Source organism: Corapipo altera, unplaced genomic scaffold (genome assembly GCF_003945725.1).
Source record: "Corapipo altera isolate COAL_440 unplaced genomic scaffold, ASM394572v1 116, whole genome shotgun sequence".
NCBI classification, from domain to species: domain Eukaryota; kingdom Metazoa; phylum Chordata; class Aves; order Passeriformes; family Pipridae; genus Corapipo; species Corapipo altera.
This window is the reverse complement of record NW_020884953.1, coordinates 100,459-121,646: the sequence shown is the minus strand read 5'-3', so window position 1 is coordinate 121,646 and position 21,188 is coordinate 100,459. Positions and strand designations below refer to the sequence as shown.

General features: G+C 51.3%; 1 protein-coding gene across 1 annotated transcript; it reads right to left on the bottom strand.

The window, feature by feature from the left end:
* Window positions 1–6,000: 6,000 nt before the first annotated feature.
* MCM3 (minichromosome maintenance complex component 3) lies at window positions 6,001–17,289 on the bottom strand. The gene is made up of 17 exons (XM_027663473.1): window positions 17,038–17,289; window positions 16,160–16,272; window positions 15,094–15,302; window positions 14,499–14,629; window positions 14,041–14,279; window positions 13,248–13,356; window positions 12,458–12,611; window positions 11,357–11,488; window positions 10,693–10,901; window positions 10,031–10,205; window positions 9,730–9,856; window positions 9,278–9,428; window positions 8,981–9,121; window positions 8,654–8,760; window positions 8,014–8,096; window positions 7,386–7,461; window positions 6,001–7,157 (listed from the first exon to the last, which is right to left on the bottom strand). Exons 1-17 carry the CDS (start codon window positions 17,116–17,118, stop codon window positions 6,959–6,961), a joined length of 2,436 nt encoding a protein of 811 aa, XP_027519274.1. The 5' UTR covers window positions 17,119–17,289; the 3' UTR covers window positions 6,001–6,958.
* Between the last annotated feature and the right edge of the window lie 3,899 nt (window positions 17,290–21,188).

Sequence of the window (21,188 nt, the reverse complement as noted above, 5' to 3'; positions counted from 1 at the left end):
TTTTCCAATCTAAATGATTCTGTGATTCTGTGTGACCTGCCCCATGGCCATACTGCACTGCATTCTGCCTGACTCTCCTCTGAGTGCCACAGGGGCTGCCGAAAATATTTTTAAACAGTTTTTTCTCATTTTAAAGTGTCTGAAAGGGCTGTACCACCCCCACCAGCACAGGAGCTGTAGAGAGTGATGGTACAGCAGTGGTGAGGGGTGAGGTGTGGGGGTAACTGGGAGCATAGGACTCCCTGTGGTAGCATTGGAGCAAACTCATATGGAGTCAATATGTATGTGTGTGTGTGTATATATACATGAAAGCACAGAATCTGTTAGGTTGGGAAAGACCTCTGAGACCATCAAGTCCAACCTATGCCCTATCATCACCATGTCAGCTAGACCATGCCACAAAGTTCCATGTCCAGTCTTTCCTTAAACACCTCCAGGGACGGTGACCCCACCACTGGATCTCTCCAGCAGCTGCCCCTGGGTCCCCCAGTCCCCCATTGCTTCATGCACCAACACAAACGCCCATCAGTGGCTGCTCCTGACCAGCAGCCAACTTCCAGATCCCACAATCTCCCCAGTAGCTGGTCTAGACCTCCCAGTATTCCCAGTAGCCAATTTGCAGACCCTCTAGTCTGATCTGGCATCCTGCCCAGATTTGTGGCTGCTCCAATACCCAGAACACGTCCAGCTTGATGTCTTTAGCATTTCCACACTGACTTAATGCTCACATACACACGTGTTCCTCACTGATCCACCTTCATCCTTTGCTTTCCCCAACTTTGCTCCTTCCTCTATACACCCTGTAAGTCTTGCACAGTCCCAAATACTCTTCCCAGAACACCATAACGAGTCCCATAATCCCATAGCCAGCAAGGTGATGTGGGGAAGGCCTCCCACATTAACTTTTCGGGGGGGACTCAGATCTGTACTGAGGTTGACCATCCCCCTTGGACATCTCTGGAAGAGCTGGGTCAGGGGCTTCATTGGCACTGTGTTACTGGGGTTCCTCCACCTGGTTCCTCCACTCCTTAGTGTTCATGGAAAATTTAATCACTCTTTATCACGTAATCCCCATTTTATAATTAGGGGAGAAAGGCATGAAAATAAAAGTGGAAACAGGACTCTGCATCCTGTGATCCAGAAAGGATCAGCCGCAAACTGGAGGAGAAAGACCAGTGCACCTGCTGTTTCCCCAGGAGCACCAGTAGGTTTCTTTGGGAGTAAAAGCTATTTTTATGGCAGAAAAAAGGCCTATATAAACACTTTAACCAGCTTTCCTGCAGAGAAAAGCCCTGAGAGAAATGTTTCCCAAAGCCATGTAGCCCAGCTAGAAGCAGAGGGCTGAAGTGTAGGACTCTTCACCCCAATTCATTTTCAGTCCTCCAGGAAATCAACAGATTCATGACATTTTTGGTCCTACAGAAAATCAGAATCCTCTTACAAATCTGTGTAATTTTCCAGTGAGAAGGGACTAGTCTGGTCTGAATAATACCAGCAGAAATCTCCATCAACTGATGCTTTACATCACTGCAGGATGTTGTCATGATTTTGTGGTCTGAATCAACTCTCAGCTCAGAGACCGGAGACTCTTCTCACATAAATTTTTCACATTTCAGGTTACTATGTTTACCTGAAGTAATACAAATGCTGTGACACATGTTCCTATTCTGACTGTTCTATGTATCCACCAGCGCATCTACTGAGAGGTGACACTGAGCATCGAAGACCAAAAGAGGGGAGAATTACCAGAAATCCACTCTTTTTAACCCAGAATCTGACCTCCTTTTTTTCCCCTGAATGCTCGACGTGAAAGGAAAGGGCATTGCCTTGAAAAATGGGTTGGATTGTGCAGGAACAGGGTTAAGTGGAAACTTACCTGTGATGAAGCAATGACGTTGTCATGCCAAACACCAGGTTATGAGCCCCCATCACCACTTTCCACTCGCAACTTGTGCCTTCAGCAGCCTGTAAATTCAGCAGGGATTCCCTCTTTGACCCAAAATTTCCTATGGTTGAACTTGCCTTTAATTGAAGTCCACTGAAAATTTGATTGAAAGGGGTCACCGAACACAAATCATTAGAAGGGAGGAAAAATACTCGTATTCATGGAATCACAGAATGGTCTAGGTTGGAAGGGACCTTAAAGATCATCTAGTTCCACCCTCCTGCCTTGGGTAGGGACACGTTCCACTATCCCAGGTTGCTCCAAGACCCATCCAACCTGCCCTGGAAGACTTGCAGGGATGGGGCAGCCACAGCTTCTCTGGACAACCTGTGCCAGGGCCTCACCAACCCCACAGGGAAGAATTTCTTCCTTAAATTAGGAATATATAGTTATCTCAAAAAGCTGTTCATTCCCACACATCGCAGCCTTGGAGCAGGGATTGGGACTTGGAAATAAACCGTAAAATTTTAATTTCACTTAAAAGAATTCTTCTACTCTTGAGTTACTATAAGGAAAACCCCACTGTTTGCACTGCAGGATTCAAGTTTTCACAGCACTGTAGGCATAAGAAATGCCTCATTTCAGGTTGGGCTTGGACTACAGAATCACAGAATAGTTTAGGTTGGAAGGGACCTTAAAGCTCACCTCATTCCAGGAAGCCTCTGCCAGGGGCAGGGATATCTTTCACCAGATGAGGTTGCTCAGAGGACCTTCTATAGCCTGCAGCAGCAAAAGGTTGGGACTGTAGCCTCTGAAAGCTCTGGATGTCAGGATTGAATGAATATTTCAGGGTGAGGTGGCTGCAGCACAGGGCAGGGCTTGTACCTCCAGCAGCTTGCTCCTGCCTCTCTGGCCACCCCAGATTTTACCCTTCTGACATGTGACACCACAAGATCACCTTCTGGTTTAGAGCTCTGACTGATCACATCCACGCAGGAGTTACTCTGGGACGGGTTTTCTCACAGGGTTTTATCACACCAGCAAGATTCATGGCCAAGTGCAGACCACAGCCAAAAGATGTGAACTGAAAACACCAAAATTTGAGGGGAAATGTGGCTGCCAGGTGTGCCACAGGTACCACCAGTGGAAACCTCTGCATGGGAATGTTGCTCCAGCTCAACAGTGACCACAGCTTTGTGTTACAGCTGTGGGACCTCAGAGGGGACCAGTGGAACCTCTGGGCTCCCTCCACAGGTCAAGGACAAACCTCATTTTCGGCTGTCACCCTGTGAGCCTTCGTCATGCTTTAGTCAGAGCTGTGGGATGAGTGGGAGGCAGGGCTTACATGATGCTGATGGTGTTGGTGTGGGGAATTCACTCCTAATCCCTGCAGTCTGTGTTCACCTGTCCTGCAGCAGGGAAATAAATAGCAGGGTTGATTTCTAGAATCAATAACCCTGCAGAGAGGAGGTGGACTAAGGGTTTGAGAAATACAATACTAAGGTACAATGTGACAAGGCCCATGAAGACGCTCTAAGGGCTGGAGCACCTCTGCTATGGAGACAGGGTGGGAGATCTAGGGTTGTTCATCCTGGAGAAGGCTCCAGGGAGACCTTAGAGCCCCATCCAGTGCTTAAAAGGGCTCCAAGAAAGTTGAAGAGAGACTTTCAACAAGGGCTTGGAGGGACAGGACAAGGCAGAAAGGCTTCCCACTGCCAGAGGGAAGGGTTAGGTTAGATATTAGGAAGAAATTCTTGTCTGTGAGGGTGGCGAGGCCCTGACAAAAGTTGCCCAGAGAAGCTGTGGCTGCCCCATCCCTGGAAGTGTTCCAGGCCAGGCTGGACAGGGTTTGGATAGTAGAAGGTGTCCCTGCCCATTGGATGGGGACAGTTAGACTAGATGAGCTTTAAGGTCCTTTCCAACACAAATCATTCTAGGATTATATAAAATAAGGTGCCAGGGAAGTACTGCGTGCAAGATCTGACACTACGCTCACAGTCCTGGTGTGGGACCAAGCCCATGGTAGGACAGATGGGTCGGTTGGTGGGTGAGGTATGAGAGTAGCAATGAGCAGGTTCTGTGTCAGGTCACTCAACTCAAAACAAGGGTCAGGGGCAGAGCTGCGGCTCCTCTTCTCAATCCCACACAGCAGGGACGAGACCAGGGAAATTATTAGGGACACAACTTGAAAGGAGGTGACAGGGAACACATATGACCAGACTCTTTGGTTGTTTTTGTTGGATTCCCTGAACTGTTACTTTTCTTACCTGTGATCTTTAATATCAAAACGAGCATGATGTCACTCAAGAAAGGCTGCACACTTCCCATAGGATCTTCCCTATTGAGCCCCTAATATTACTCAAGCCAGGTTTCTTGAGAAGTACAACCTCCATTCTATTCTCTCCTTGCTTTTATTTTAAAATGTCACACACCCCATCATCATTTTCATCCACTATGGAATTTTTAGGGTTTTTTCCATCAGCAAGAACAAAGCCCGTAAATTTAATATAATAGTAAGTAATATTATATAAATATTATAACAAGTGTTACTTTGTTCCCTGGGAGAAGAGATTAACCCCCATCTGGCTCCCCTCGCCTGTCAGTGAGCTGCAGAGAGGGAGAAGGTCCCCCCTGAGCCTTCTTTTGTCCAGGCTTAGCCCCCCCACCTCCCTCAGCTGCTCCTGGTGCTCCAGCCCCTTCCCCAGCTCCATTCCCTTCCCTGAACACACTCCAGCCCCTCAATGTCTTTATTGTCGTGAAGGGCTCAAAACTGAAACACATTTTTATAATATATATTTTTTTTATAATATATATAAAAATACAGCAGATGTCCATGTGGCTGAGCATCCAGGAACTGGATGACCTCTTTGGTGGTATCCCCGATTCAGGCTGTTGGTCAGATCCAGCTGATCCCCACAAACCTCTCTGCCTGGGGGAGTTGTTTGTTTTTCCCATGTCACCAAAGGCCACTCTCCCAATTTCCAAGGATAGACCGAGGTGGCCACCAGCACCCGGGGGAGGTAGACGGCCACATCCTATCACTCCAGGCTATGGGATAGTAAAATAAACCAGATTAATCTACCCTGGAGCTCCTCCTGGTGTCCTATCTTGGGAAATTCAGTATCAGCGGTTCCCCAGCTGTAAGGGCAGGAAAAACACCAAATCATAGAATCACAGAATGGTTTGTGTTGGAAAGAACCTTAAAGATCATCTCGTTTGGAGCCCTGCCATGGGCAGGGACACCTTCCACTATCTGAGGTCGCTCCAATCCTCATCCAACCTGGCTTTGAACACTTCCAGGGATGGGGCAGACACAGCTTCTCTGGGCAACCTGGGCCAGGGCCTCCCCACCCTCACAAGGAAGAACTTGCTCCCAATATCCCATCTCACCCACCCTCTTGCAGTGGGAAGCCATTCCCCCTTGTCCTGTCACTCCAAGCCGTTGTCCAAAGTCCCTCTCCAGCTCTCCTGGAGTCCCTTTAGGCACTGGAAGGGACTCTAAGGTCTCCCAGGAGCCTTCTCTTCTCCAGGTGAACACCCTCAGCTCTCCCAGCCTGTCTCCATCAGAGACCATCTGTGTGTTTTACTCACCTTCACCAATCTTGGCAGTTTTATGAGACCAAACACTGTCTGTGGGTCTGAAGTCACCCTGGGGAAGCACAATACACCCAAGCAGAGATCTTTAGGAGGCTGCAAACATGCAAAATCCCCTCCAAACCCACTGTAATGGCTGTGTTAGATGACAGAAGCTCAAAAATCCAGCTTTTATAGTTTAACAGGTCTGTCTGCAGAAGAAAAATGAGGGAACCCCCTCCCACGGACACTGAGATGCTGCCAAGATGCAGAGCTCCAGGTGGGCAGAGACAGGAGCTGCCCACATTTATTGCTAATCCACCTCACAGGAATTTCTGCACTTATTTGGTCCACTAAGCCAAAGGCACATGGTGGATGGACATTCCCAAGACCATTCCTGAGCCAAAAGGGGCTGGCAGCTGCCTGAAGGCTTTGCAGAGCAGCCCAGGTCCCCAGAAGGGTACAGAGCTGTATCCCCACAAGTGGGTATTTTAAATCCAAGTAAGCAGAAAGCCATGGATTAAACAATATAGACATTTTTATTTATCAAATTAAGATTTATGGCATCCAGAAACAAGAGAACATGAGCTGTGCAGGTGTCTGGGGATGGGGAGGGACAACAGCAAACAGCCAGTGGTGTTCAGGGGCTTCTCCAAAGCTTCATCTCAAACTCACCAAGATGAAAAAAGAAATTAAAAAAAATCCCAAACCTTCAGCAGCACTGGATCACAAGCAGCAAAGACTGGTCTCACTGTGGAGTCAGCTTTTCTTGAAAGCCACCCCCAGGGAATGATTCCAGGCTGAATGATTCCAGCTGGAGACGGAACCCATCTGTGCCAGGGACACATTCCCAGGGCAACTCCGAACACTCATGTCCTTCCCAGGGGGCAAAACTCCCAACAGGGTTGTGAAATCTGGAAATCAAGCTGACCATGGGCAATGGAGCAGATCAGACCACACCTGTCCCTCCAGCACTAGGAATCATCTTCCACAAGATGGGTGGGAAAAGCAGAACCAACAAGACAAGCATTAGGCATCTTTCCTTGTGAGACAAGCAGATCTAGGCTATATAATTGGGGAAGAAAAGGGAAAAATAAAAGCTTCACTAGTAGCGGAGCTCTCACATTGCTTCTCACCACCACTACTAAATGTTGGATTCCTAAATCCAGATTTTTTCATTAAAAAAAAAAAAATCCACCAAAAAGCCACTGAAGCTAAAAACAATACATCAAGAACACTGATAGTTTGCTCTTAGGTTTTTCCTTTCACCTCTTTGCAGAAACAAGCCTCTTCCCAAATGCTCGACTTTGAAGACAGTAACAGCTTCCAGAGCTCCTGGCTCTTCTTTTGTGCCAGCAGTGCACAGCAAGGAAGTGCAGAGGCTTGAGCTCCCCAAAGTCCAGCTCAGCCAGATGAAGGTTTAAGGAGAGAGCTGAAGACGAACACAGAGAGTCTCCAGACTGAGAGTCCACAAAAACTTGGGATCTTCCACCCAGAGGCTCAGATTAAGAAAATAATGTCATCAGACACCATGATCTGGTTGTCATCCTGCATGTGGGCCAAGGCCCCCTTCACCTCAGCCAGTGAGAAGGGCTCAGGGTTGTCACGGTTGATGGACTCCATCACGTTCTTCAGACCCACAGACTGGGCGTGGGAAGCTTTGAAGACCTCTAGGAGAGCAGCCTTGAATGCTTTCAACCTGGTCAGAGGAGAAGTTATCACCCTTAGAGACCACACACGTGTCTTTCCCCTCCTCCCCAGCCCAGGATGCCTCAGCCCTTCCCCATTCCAGAAGCAGCACTCAGCAGGAAAGCCAAAACTGGAGCTGAGAGCACCACAGATGCATCTCCAGAAATGGGACAACAGCTTGGACCCACTGAGAGGGGTGGACATGCAGGGATAGACTCCTCTTCCAGCCCCCACTCACCTTGGCTCAGCCAGCTCCACCTTCTTCCCTTCCCCAGTGGCCGAGGCTTCGGGCGTCTTCGGAGTGTGTGCCTGAACTGGAGCAGAAGGAAGAGTTACCTTCACCCTGCCTGCTGTCCAAGCACCCAGACAGCAAAAGCTCTTGACCTCAGGATGGGGTGGGTGACACCAAACCGCCTCCCAATATTGCTATTTCTGCAGCAGTTGGGAAGTGCATGAAAAAGAATTAAACAGCAATAGAATCATAGAATGTCTTGGGTTGGAAGGGACCTGAAAGATCTCATTCCAATCCCCTGACACGGGCAAGGACACCTTCCACTAGACCATGTTGCTCCAAGCCCTGTCAAATCTGTCCTTGAACAGTTCCAGGGATGGGGCAGCCACAGCTTCTCTGGGCAACCTGTGCCAGGGCCTCACCACTCTCACAGGGAAGATTTTCTTCCCAATATCCCATCTAACCCTGTCCCACACAGACAGGTTCATCTGGATTTGGGGCACTGGATAGTGGTTGCACCATGCCAGGGACCCCAGGAACAGCAGCATTGCTGCTCCCCAGGCTGTGCAGCCCCACCAGGGCTCAAGGCAGCAGCACCCTCAGGAGCTACGTGCCACCAAAACCCCAGACTTACCCTGTGGCATCTCCTCCTCAGCGTCACTGAAGTCATAGGGGTCATAGGAGCCTTCTTCACCTTCCGTGCGTGCCTTCTTCCTCCTGGGAGAGGGGACAGGAGGTCAGCCATGCTTCAGCTGAACTCCCAGTAAAAGCTGGAGTTCAGGAGCCCATGCCCTGAGCTTCTGGAGGTGTCTGTCCAGAAACTCACAGGGTACCTCTGGCTCATAGGTAACCCACCCTCTGGCCACAGATCCTTGCCCATGGCACAGGACCCAGCTGGTACCAGTCCTAAGGGTTGTGGCTGTTATGGAATCACAGAATGGTTTGGGTTGGAAGGACCATTAAAGCTCATCTCGTTCCAACCTTCTGCCATCTTCCAGTAGATCAGGCTGCTCCAAGCCCCATCCAACCTGGCCTTGAACATTTCCAGGGATTTTTCTGAGCACCTTGTGCCAGTGCTTCATATCTTTGGACATGGTGATCCAGTCAGTTCCTTATCCATGAAATAATCATATCCCTCTACTACAAATTGGGGGCAACGATCCACCCAGCTCAGCAAGATCTGGATTATTTCCCCAAGGCCAGCACTGCCTGTGGCAACCTCAGAAAGGGCTGATGCCCTTTGCATGACGTCCCTCCCTTGCTCTGGCTCCTACCTCCTCGTCCTGCGCTCCTCCTTGGGCTGTGACTCCTCATCCTCCTCCTTCTCAGTCTCTGAGTCCTCCTCCACCGGCTTTCTGCGCTTCTTCTCCTTCTCCAGCACCTGTGTGGCAAAGGCAGGATGGACTGAGCCCCGTTTTCCACTGAAGTTGCTTTTAGGGGACCAAACCCAAGGACTCAAGATCCCACCATGGTGGTCTCATCCCACACTGTGTCCAGGAAAGGTCCTACCAGCAGCCCAGGGTGCTCAGCCTGCACCAAGCCCAACCTTTCTAACGAAAACCCCCAGATCCCCCAGGAGCAGAGGGACACCTTTCCCTCACCTTTTTGAAGTAGGCGAACTGCACCAGCTCCAAAGCTGCCTCAGCATCCTGCAGATCCACAGTCTTGTTCATCCTGGCCTTGGCATGGGCTGTGGAGAGGCGGATCAGGGTCTCCAGGGTCCGGGCTGTGATGGGGGAGGTCTGAGGAGAGAGAGGGAGGTGTCTCTGTGAGACTGACCCACACCACAGCATCCCACATCACAGCCAAGGTGGGAAACACTCATAAAGGACACAGAGGAGTCTGTGCCTCAGTTTCCCTCCTCCTGGCCCAGCAGGGAGCTGCTCCCAAGGGCTCACCCTGGCGATGTCCGAGTTCATCTGGCTCTGGCTGCGCAGGCGGGAATACTCCTCCGCGATGTAACTCGCCGCCTCCTCGGTCAGCACGGGCTTGATCATCTTGGCTACATGGATGTACTTCCTCATGAACTGCATGCTGACGATCTTCTCCCTGTGGGAACACACGTACACGCGTGTTCTCCAAGGCGGGGATGGGTTTTCCAACCACTTTTTTCCCACCCTTCAGGGGCATCCAGGTGTGTAGGGAATTCAGCTCCAGATGTTCCCCACCTTCCTGGCACAAGAGATCAAGCCCAGAGCAAGGCTCCCTTGGCATCCTGCCCACGTACCTCCCCCTGGACCATTGCTGGCAACGGCAATCAGTCACTGCCTGGATACTCAAGCCAAACCCATGAACCCACAGTGCTGGAAACCCCCAAAGAGCTCCAAGGGACATGGGATGAAGGACTCACTTGCGGCGGTTGGGCCCGTGCAGGAGGTCGTCGTGTTTCTCATACACCTGCAGCTCCTGCTCCTCCTCCTGCGTGAAGTCGGGGTCATCCGTGGCCAGGATCTCCACAGAGCTGCCCAAAGGCATGGCTGGAGAGGGAAGTGTCACAAAGAACAGGCTTTTAATCTCCGGAACAAATTCTGAAAGCCACCAAAACCAGTCCCCTGCAAAGGCAGGGGTGCTGAGCCCTAAGAGATGCCACCAAGGGGTGACAACCCACCAAGGAGGGAGACAGGAGCGAGCCAAGGTTACAAGGGACTCACCATCCCCGTCCTGCTCGTTGGGGTTGCGGTAGCGGTGCATCCGCAGGACATGGTCCGAGATCTCCCTGTCCTGCTCGGGGTCCATCTGGTCCAGCACGATGAAGAGCAGGTCGAAGCGGGAGAGCAGAGAGTCCTGCAGGCCGATGTTCTCCATGGGCGTCTTGTACTGGTCGTACTGTGGAAGGACGTGAGGGGTTACAGGAGATCCTCATGGGCTGGTCCTGGCTGCCAGGGCGGCTGGAGGGACCTCCTCTGGCCAGGCCTGAAGGGATGGATGGGTGTCCCAGCAGCTGGACACCACACCAAAGCCAGCCTGCTGCAGCAGGTACAGCTGCTTTTCCCCATCCTGCAAGGCGGCTGTAGCTCTCATTTCCAAGGAAAACAAGTATTTTTCATGATCCCAGATCAGACACCAAGACTGAGACTCATCACCAGGATGAGGGTCCAGTGCCCTGCCCCAGACACCCAAGCAGAATCAAGACGAGGTGAGAAACCGCAGGAGACCTCTCCACTCCAGGAGAGCCACGAGCACAAACAGACAACAAACTGACAAGGTCCCGTGGATCCCAACCCCAGTAAGAACCAAGTCACCCAAGCTGGGTTTTCCCAGCTGCCTCTCCCCAGCATCCTGCCCCAGGGGGAGGACCGACAGCAGCACTCACCCGGCCGTAGACGGGGTTGGCGGCGGCCAGGACACTGCAGCGGGAGTTGAGCCGGGCCTGGATCCCGGCCTTGGCGATGGTGACGCGGCCCTGCTCCATCACCTCATGGATGGCCGTGCGGTCGATGTCGGACATCTTGTCGAACTCATCGATGCACACCACGCCCCGGTCGGCCAACACCATGGCTCCTGCCTCCAGGCGCCGCTCACCTGGGACGGGGCGGGAGAAAGGAGGGTCAGTCACCATCCAGCAGCCCCTACACAACTGCCTTGCCATCCCCATCCACCCCTGGGATGAGGGTAAGCCTCAAGGAGCAACCTTCAGGGTTGCCCATCTCTCACCCAACTTGACAGCACAGAGGACACTTAGGATAAGGAGCAAGACCACGAGAAGGAAAAAATCCAGGCTGCTGCTAGCCCTGACATGAGACACCAAGTAGAAGAGGAGTAAAGAAGACCACCACCTAATAGAGGTGGAGGAAACATCCCAAAACACCACAACCTTAAAGCTTCCGGGTGGAGCAAGTCCTACAAGTGCCACTGTAGAACGAACATTATAAAATCACTCAAGCTGGAAAAGACCTCCCAGATCATGGAGAACAGCAGCCCTGGATCTCACAGAGTCCCTCCCAGGTGGTAATAAGCACCACCCTGATGCTCCTCACCGGTCTCAGGGTCCGTGGTGACAGCAGCAGTCAGGCCAACGCCGGAGGAGCCCCTGCCCGTGGTGGGGATGGCCCGGGGTGCTGTGCTGAGCACGTACCGCAGCAGCTGGGACTTGGCCACAGAAGGGTCTCCTGAAATGGAGAACAGCACCTTTAACAACCACATAATCACCCAGATAACAACTGAATGTCACCTGGATGCCATGTCTAGTTTGGGGTGCTCAGAGCAAAGGGCGGGTGGAGTGGAAAGGGGACAGAAGTGGCTTTGTTCAGTCTTCAGAAAATAAGGTATCAGATGGTTTTCTTGCCATCATCAAGAGGATGGGAGGAAATATAGAAGATGGAGGTAGAATTTTGAGAGGTGAAAGTGATGGGTCAAGAGGCCAGGGGGACAGCTTGGAACACAAGAAATTCTGACTGGATGGTAGAAGAAATGTCCTTGAGGGTGGGCAACACTGGGATAGTGGCCCACAGAGGTTGTGGGACCCTCTAGAATCACAAAATGGTTTGGGTTGGAAGAAACTTTAAAGATCATCCAGTTCCAAACCCTGCCATGGGCAGGGACACCTTCCACTACACCAGGCTGCTCCAAGCCCTGTCTAACCTGGCCTTGAACACTTCCAGGGATGGGGCAGCCACAGCTTCTCTGGGCAACCTGGGCCAGGGCCTCACCACCCTCATAGCCAACAATTCCTTCCCAACATCTCATCTAAATCCGTCTTCCTTCAGCTTAAAGCCATTCCCCCTTGTCCTGTCCCTCCAGGACCTTGTCCAAAGTCCCTCTCCAGCTCTTTTGGAGCTCCTTTAGGCACTGGAAGGGGCTCTAAGGTCTCCCTAAAGCCTTCTTTTCTCCAGGCTGAACACCCCCAGCTCTCCCCGCCTGTGTCCAGAGCAGAGGGGCTCCAGCCCTGGGAGCATCTTCGTGGCCTCCTCTGGACCCATTCTAACAGTCCACAACCTTCTTGTGCTGAGGGCTCCAGACCTGCAACCTCCAGAGGTCCTGTCTAACCCCAGTTACTCCATGAAACTAAGTCTTAGAAATGTCCCTTCATTCCACCCCCTGACACCAATCGAAGGTGCCTTTGCCCAGCCCTTCCAGACCTATCAGCAAGATGTTGATGTCTCCTCGGATGCGGCTCCCGTTCTCCAGGATCTTCTCCACCCCTCCAAGCAGCATGCAGAGAATGGCCTTCTTGATGTACTCGTGCCCATGGATGCTGGGAGCCAGAGATCTGGCCAACTGGTCAAAGATATCCTAAGGCAGAAGAGGCAAAGCATGGCCCATCACATGGACTGCAGCAGGTAAGAACAAAACAATACTTCAACAGAACATTTCAACCCAAATTTCAGCTTATTCCTATCGCAGAGCCACACAGATGAAAATTATTTAGAAAGGAGAAGACCTTTGGCCAGAGTTTTCTTTCAGTGGGACTCTTCTGAAGTCCTGGATCATCCCGTCACTGTCACCCAAGCAAGCACTGAAGCAGTGAGAGCAACGATTGCTCCTCTACACACTGTAGAGTAAAGCTCTGAGCATAAGACTAGGCTGGGGCAGTGTCTTGCTCTGGTTTGGAGTTTGAAGCAGAAAGAGGTGCTTCTCCTGCAGCGGAAATTCCCTGGAAACCAGCTGGCAGGGTCATGACACAGCAGAGCTGCCAGCAGGAAGGATGCTCTGCCCTGCTAGCAGCACAGAAGCAGCAACAAAAACAAGATCTGATCACAGCCTGAGCAGAAAACTCAAAGAAAACAAGTTGGAAAATGCAGCAACGTTGCCAAGAGGGTTGAAGAGTTATTTGCAACCCAACACCCTCCTTAGCCACATGCCAAGCTGCTCTGGCCAAAACTTCACGCCCAGACACAAGCCTGCCTTCCAGATGTGAGACCCAAATACCTTGGAGCGGCTCTTGCTGAATCTCTTGATCTTGGCCACATCAGCAGCAGAGTAGAGAGGCCGCACGTCTTTGCTCATCTGCTTCACGTGGCAGGCGATGAGGATAGTCCTGGAGAAGGGACACAGCTGTGGTCAGGTCTGCAAACCCCACAAAGACCCCAGAGAACTTCCACTTGCTCTAGGAAGCCCTGGAGGGGGGTGAGAAGCTTCAAGAGCTGTAGCCTCCTCGATCTGACTGTGCTGTGCCACCAGAGAAGCATCTTTAAGAGCATCCAACCCCCCTCTGGGCACAGCTGGAAGTCACAGCTAGACACTGTGAGGGGAGACCTCATCACAGGCTGCAGCTTCTTCACAACTGGGCAGTCAAGGGGCAGACACTGCCCTCTGCTCTGTGACCAGAGACAGGATCTGAGAGAATGGCTGGAGGGGAGGTTTAGGCTGGATATTGGGAAAAGGTTCTTCACCCAGAGAGTTGTTGGGCATGGAACAGGCTCCCCAGGGCAGTGGTCATGGCCCTAAGCCATGGCCCTAAGACAGAGCTCAAAAAGTGTTTAGACAACACTCTTGGTGGGATTGTTGGGCCTGTCCTGTGCAGGGCAAGGAGCTGGACTCAGTGATCCTCGTGGGTCTCTTCCAATGCAGAATATTCTGTGATTCTGAGGCTGATGCTCAAAGATCAAGGTGCAAACCACTCCCAAGTGATTCAAGCCACTGTTTGCCCCGGCTCAGTGGTGGCTCAGAGGTGTGACCTGACCAAACAGGGTGGGAGGGCTGAAGCCCAAAGAAGGCTCACCTGAAAGTCCCCGAGGTATATCCCCCTTTCTTCCCTGGTAGGCAGCGGTATGTCCCCACCACCTGGATACGGTCCCCAGGCTTCACTTTGTCCACCAGGTCATCATCCAGAACCACATCCACCGAGCGTGGCAGCTGCCCTGCCGGGGCCTTCTCAGGCATCTCCTGGATGGTGATGGTCTGGTGGTCCTTGTAGACTGAGAGGCCAAACTCTGTCTCCAGGGGGTTGTTCTCTTCATCCTAAAAAGCAGGAACCCCAATAAAAAGATTAGCACCACTTTTCAGGAGCACAGGGAGAAGAAGTGAGTCAGGTAAGCAGGAGGAAGACAGGCATCACCCAACATGCACATGACTGCTGGAAAGGGCTGTTTTAGCAGGACTGAAGGCTGGGCTTCACTAGCTGACACATTCTCCCCAGAGGAACCTGCTGATGCTTCCCACAAGGCTAGTTCCTCTCACCTTTGTAGGGTAGATGGCACTGGATGGGAAGGCATCCAGGGAGGTCATGTCCGTGTATCGGCGCTCAATTGTCTTCTTGGTGGTTGGGCAATAATGGACACTCCGGACGATCTTTGGACGAACCAGAGAGCCTGAGGTTGGAAAACAGAAGAGTCAGAGGCTGGGATGTCCCTCCCTTCTGTCAGTAGAGAGACCCCAACAGAATCTCCAACACTAAACTGCATGTGGGTCACAATCCCCTGTCAACCATGGACAGTATTTGCTGAGCTCAAAGACCAACCCAACACCCACGACCTTCTGCCAAGCCCCCTGTTCCCTGGCCCAGAGTGCCCAGAGGACACAGAATCACAGAAGGCTTGGGTTGGAAGGGACCTGAAAGACCTCTGGGCAAAGACCTCACCACCCTCATACAGAAGAATTTCTTCCTAAGATCCAATCTAAATCTACCCTCTTTCAGTATAAAGCCATCCCCCCTTGTCCTGTCACTCCATGCCCTTCTCAAAACCCCCTCTCCACGCCATGACTCCTGGAGGGCTCCAGCTCTTCCACAGCAAACACCTGGTCCCACCAGCCCTGGGTTGTCCCCCAGTCTCACACTTTGTCACGATGCCCTCCACACAGACGATGCAGCTGAGGAAAGAGGCCGTCAGTGTCCGTGGGGACACGTGCTTGGAGCCAAAGCTGCCCTCCAGCCCGATGTAGAAGTCCTCGTACTGCTTGGCGTAGGTGGCGTCCACGGAGGCAACGAAATCCTTCAGGGCCCGCTGGAAGGCCATCAGTTCCTCAAAGGCATGGCTCAAGAGCCTGCAATACAGAGAGGTGACAATGCAGATGGATCAGCCCCTCCTGCCCTCCTCCTCAGCACTTGTCCCATTTCTCCCATGTGTTCCACAAGTAGGGAAACACCTTAAAGTCCATCACAGCTCTGTGTGAGGTCCACTGGCACCACATTCAGAAGATGAACAAATCCAAGCACATCTGGGAAATTTCACATGTCCCATGGGTAAGCCTGATCAAAAATATCCCTAAGCATCCTAAACAAGACTGAGGGAGCTGTGGGTGTCGTGCCTAGAGAAGAGAAGGCTCCAAGGAGACCTTAGAGCCCCTTACAGTGCCTAAAGGGGCTCCAAGTGAGGTGGAGAGGGACTTTGGACAAAGGCCTGAAGGGACAGAACAAGGGGGAATGGTTTCCCACTGAGACAGGACAGGGTTACATGGGATATTGGGAAGAAATTCTTCCCTGGGAGGAATTCCTGGGAGGGTGGTGATGCCCTGGAAAGGTTGCCCAGAGAAACTGTGGCTGCCCCAATCCTGGAAGTGTCCAAGGCCAGGTTGGACTGGGTCTTACCAACCTGGTCTAGTAGAAGGTGTCCCTGCCCATGGAAGGGAGGTTGGAACCAGATGAGCTTTAATGTCCCAACCCCAGTCATTCCATGATTTATATCATATAACCACCTCCTGTTTGCTGCAAAAGCTTTTTGCCAAAATTCTAAGTTTACAAGCTTGGAAGGGATGGGTCTCGTGGGGGGGAAAGAGCAGGTGCACCTTTTCCATGGGATCTGGTGCACAGGACAAAGTTTGGCCCTTCCCTGCCACAATGGACCTGCAAAACCAGAGCTGGAGCTACCTCTCAGGTAGGTGCCCCCCCTGCCCAGCCCCACCTGTTGGCTCTCCTCTCATTCTTCCGCCGCAGGTCGTTGATGTTGACGAGGAGCCGGCACTGGTTGTCACTGATCATGTCCCGGACCTTGCCTTGGTAAATCCCTTGGTCTTCCTGCAAGTGGCAGCGGGGGAAAGACACAAAAAAACCAACTCACTTTGCATTCCCACCTCTGTGAGACACCCCCCAGGAGCGACTCCTGCACAGCTTGACTCCCTTTATTCCCTGACATGGCAACACAGGGACCAAGCGATCCCCCATCCCCAGAGGTAAATGTGGGGATGAAGGGGGGGCACAGGGACCAGATACTGCCCAACCCCTGGGGGGGATGAAGGAGAGGGTGAAGAGCACAGGGACCAAATGCTCCTCAACACGGGGGGGACAATATTTGGCGGGGGGGAGGTGCATAGGGACCAGGTACTCTCTAACCCCCCCGGAGGTACATATTAGGGGCGGGGGGGACATAGGGACCAAGTGCTTCCCAACCTCGAGGATTCAAGGGGGTGGGGGGGCATAGGGACCAGGTGCTCCCCATCCCCGGGACTACATATTGGAAGGGGTATAGGAACCAGGTGCTCCCTAATGCTGGGGGGTCTATAGAGGGGCCAGGTGTTCCCCATCCCCGAGGGGTACATATTGTGGGCGGGGAGAGCATTGAGACTAAGTGCTGCCCAATCTCAGGGGTTCAAGGGGCAAAGGGACCAGGTGCTCCCTGATCCTGGGGGAGTCTATAGGTGGAGGCAAAGGGACCAGGTGTTCCGCACCCCCGAGGGGTACATCTTGGGGGGGGGGGGGGAGGGCGGGCACAAGGACCAGGTGGTTCCCAGCCCCAGAGGGCACAGAGGGGATGCAGCACCCGCGTCTCCCAGCTCGTCTCACCTCATCATCTAGGAAATCGAGGTAGTCGCGCTGCGCCTCGCGCAGCTCCGCATCCTCCAGCCCGCCCGCCGGCTCCGCCATGCTGTGGCCGCTCAGGGAAGGATTCCGCCGCCGCCGCCGCTTCTGCTGCTGCCGCTGCTACAGGGGAAGGCGTTGATAGCCGAGGGGAGCCGGGCTGGCCCCGCAGCCCCGCGATCCTACCCCGCAATGGGAGAGCCCCGATCTTCACCCCCCGTCTACAGGCGCCGCGCTCCCGTTTGGCGCCAAACACGGGCCCTTTCCCGCCACCGCGCGGGAAATCCGCCCCGCTCCCGCCCCGCGGCGCTGCTGATTGGTCGGCACCGTCACGCCCCAGCCAATGGGACAGCGGAAGAGTCCGTGGGGGAGTGATGGACAGGAGCGGCAGCCTATCAGAGAGTGGGAGGGCGGGACGAAGGGCCGCAGTGTCCCGCGGTTCGGGGCGGAGGAACTGGGACCGGGGCAACCGGGAGGTCACAGCTCGGTCCTGGGGATCCGGCCCCTGCTCTTGGAAGTTACCGACCGCCTGAAAATGCGACTTTATTTTAGAAAAAAAAAAAAAAAAAAAAAAAAGCGCAAACCCGAAAACCACAACAACAAAACAAAAAAAAAAAAAAAAGAAAGAAAATAAGAAACAAACAAATAAAACTCCCCAAAAAATAGGTTTTGGCGGGTTTTTTAGTAATATAGTTTGGGGAGCGCCATTTCCGGGTGTCTTCTCCCCATACAGGCTGCGTGGGGGTCTCTTTTCCCTTTAACAGGGCCCGATGTGACTCCAGGAGCTTGGGGATGAACACACAAAAGCAACAAGTCCTGTGGTATTTGTAATGACAAAGGTGATTTTGGGTGTGTCTTAGAATCACAGAATGGTTTGGGTTGGAAGGAAACCTAAAAGCTCATCCCATTCCAACCCCCTGCAGGGACACCTCCCGCTATCTCAGGTTGCTCCAAGCCCCATCCAACCTGGCCTTGAACACTTCCAGGGATGGGGCAGCCACAGCTTCTCTGGGCAACCTGGGCCAGGGCCTCACCACCCTCACAGCCAATAATTTCTTCCCAAAATCTAATTTAAACCTATCCGTGGGCACCCTTTGTTCCATCACTGTCTGCTCATGTATCAAGTCTCTCTCCCTCCTTTTTCCAAGGCCCCATTAAGTCTTCTGAGAGGTTTTTGTAGGGGAAGTGGAGACAGTGGTGCTGCCTGGGTACAGGGAAACCCTCTGCTCCCCCTTAAAACAGCATGTTGGTATCCCTTAAAAATCTTTATCTAAACTCTGTTTAAAAATAGAAAAAGAATAAAAAGCTTGACAAAAATATTTCAATCAGCAGGGCATACTGGGCACCCAAGTTTGGCATGTTCCCTGGATACTGGAGCTAGCAGCAGTTTATCCAGGGAAATACTGGAAATAAATATTCACCCTGGGTCTGTTGGGCTGTGCAAATGCTGAGGCACAACATTCCCAGTGCCTGACCTCTCCAGAGGGAGCAGCTGCAATTTGTGCTTCGGAAGAGGAGCAGGAAACAGCCTCTGCCCTGTTTCCCATTTTCTCTTTGTGTGCCTGGATCAGGTCGATCCTTGGAAATGTTGCTGGTAACACTGTGGCCAGTTCAGGATACGTGTGGCTCAAGTCCTGGGTATTTGTCCCACTTACGAGAGATTTTTTTTCACGTTGTTTTGAAGCAAAGTGAAAGTTCAAGAGTTTCCCTTTTAGGCCTTTGGGCCCTTCCCTGGAATAATTTCATGGAGTATTAAGTCTGGCAGGTTGGCAGGAATGAAGGATCTTGTGCTCTCTTGCTGTTTTGTTTTTTTTTCTTTTTTTCATTTTTCTTTTTTTTCTCCTTTCCTTTTTCTTTTCCTTTTTCTTTTTATTTTCCTTTTGCTTTTTATTTTCCCTATTTTTTCCCCCTGTCACGTCCCAGGTTTCTCTCCCAGCTCCAGAGATGCTCCCTGTAGCTGGAATACCCTCCCCACCTGTGCACACTCAGCAGCACCTATTTCCCTACAGATGCTCCTCAAATCTACCCCTTCCCCTGATTTTCTGGACATTCCTTGTTTTCATGAGTGGAGGAAGCACAGAGTGAACAGAGAAAAACTCTGCCCATGCCACAGAGATAGAGACATATGTAGATAAAGACCTTTTAATTATATACATATTTATATTATGTATTTTATATATTTATATTATCTATTATATTTATATATAAATATATTAAATATAGATATAGATCTAGATATAGATATAGATAGATAATATAAAGATATTTAACTGGACACACCAGCCATGAGGATATAAACTGGCTGGAGGAATCAGCCTGTGTAAGTCCCCAAACAAAATATGATTTATCCTATTTAAATTGGCAGAACCTGCCATAAGATTTCACCTCTGGGACAGTTTTCCTCTTCCTGCAGCAGACAGACTAATAAATCCAGCCATGGACACAGCCTGTGTGCTCCATTGCAGATAAAATATGGATGGAAAAATAAAATATGGATGCGAAGCACCCTGTGAGCACAGCACAGAGCGGTGCCAGAGTGGGATTCAGACACATATATGTGGATTGCAGAAGATCTCACCTATATTTAAGTAGTCAGAATGAATCCCAGCCCATGGATCACTGTGGTTTTCCTCCTGCTGGGAGCTGGCAGGGCCCTGTCGCTCCTGCCTGCAAGGTAACAAGAGTTAGGGATAAAAATAACCACTGTTGTTATTCAGGACAGGCCCTATAGCAACTGCTGCGTGCTTGAATAATTCATTGGAGCAGGTCAGGCCAAGGAGGACAGAGGGATGGAGAGAGATGGAGAAGGCTGGGACGATAAAAGCAAGGCAGAGGCCTTTCCTGCCTTTTGGGGCTCCCCGGGAGGGTGCCAAGTGCTCCATGGGTTCACCTCCCTGCCACATTCCCACAGTTACAGGGTGGAGAGATCAAAACAGCTCACAGAGACTTTTAGCACTTCCTATCCCTTGGAAAAAACAGGAATTAAGCTCTTAAATGCAGAGAGGGCCAGGGCCACAGGGCTCCAAAAGAAGTAGAAGGATCAGGGGTGGATGCAGAAGTGATTTCCATGGGTGGATTGCACACAAGGGCTGCTGGCCAGAACACCCCACCAGCCCTCAGCATGGATTTTCTCCTCCCTTCCTCACACCTCTGTGTGTCAGCATCCACCTCTCCACCTGGATTTTGAGATCTCTTTGTGGGTACCTTGTGATCCTTCCAATATTCTGAGGCTTTTTTGTTCTGTGGGGGTTTTTGTTTCTTTGTTTGTGGGTTTTTTGTTTTGTTTTTTCCCTTAGTTCAATTAAATATCAATTTTCAAGCCACAGCTCACTTTCCAAGTTGCCATCTATTCACTTTTCCTTATGCTGAGCAACTTTGTCTCACCCATGGAGGGCAGGGGAGAGGCTTGTGGTTCATTCACAGCTCCAAAAAGGGGGGGAAGAACACCCCAAATTCGATGGAGAGTCACCTTATCATCAAGCAAAACACTGGAGTTGAGGTTTCAGATATATTTGTAATAAAACAGAAGGATAATAACACAGAATGAAATGTTTTCAATAAAAAAACCCCCACTTTCTGTAATTGAAATATTGTGAAGCAAGACCACCTGTGAGATGTTTTCATCAGGGTAAATTTTAAGATTTCCAAGGGATTAAAGGGATTTATCCTTACTGGGCTCTCCTGCAGCTGCAGTTGCAGCAGCTGAGCCCCAACCAGGAAATTCACTCTTGCCAGCAGAGTGTTGTCCTGACTCTCATCACTTCCACACATGTGGAACATACAATTTAATGCTGAAGGAGCCCTTCTTAATCCCCTATCCTGACCTTTTCCCTAACAAAGGCTGGAGAATTTCACCCCATCACATCTGCATCTAGCTCAGGCATTTCTGACATCATTTTCTTGAAGTATTTGCTATTCCCACGCACTCTGGTAAATCTTTAAATGGTTCTAGCTCCTGGTTTTTTCCTAGTTGCGGAGAAGAAAAATATGGAAAATTACTACCAGTGTGCATGAATGGAATTTCTTCACTGAAAAGCACAGCTGGTATCTCACCAGGAGAGCACAGTAAAGGGGTAAGAAATTAAAGCTCTGACCTTCAGTGTGTTTGGATGGATTGTAGCCACCTTCTTGCTTCC

Bases quoted from the DNA above. Each gene is read 5' to 3' on its own strand.
- MCM3 (XM_027663473.1), bottom strand. From the start codon at position 17,118: ATGGCGGAGCCGGCGGGCGGGCTGGAGGATGCGGAGCTGCGCGAGGCG. The intron at 10,902-11,356 runs GTGAGGAGCATC...GCCCCGTCCCAG, and splicing joins CACCACGGACCCTGAGACCG to GTGAGCGGCGCCTGGAGGCA. The intron at 10,206-10,692 runs GTGAGTGCTGCT...GTCCTTCCACAG, and splicing joins CCAACCCCGTCTACGGCCGG to TACGACCAGTACAAGACGCC.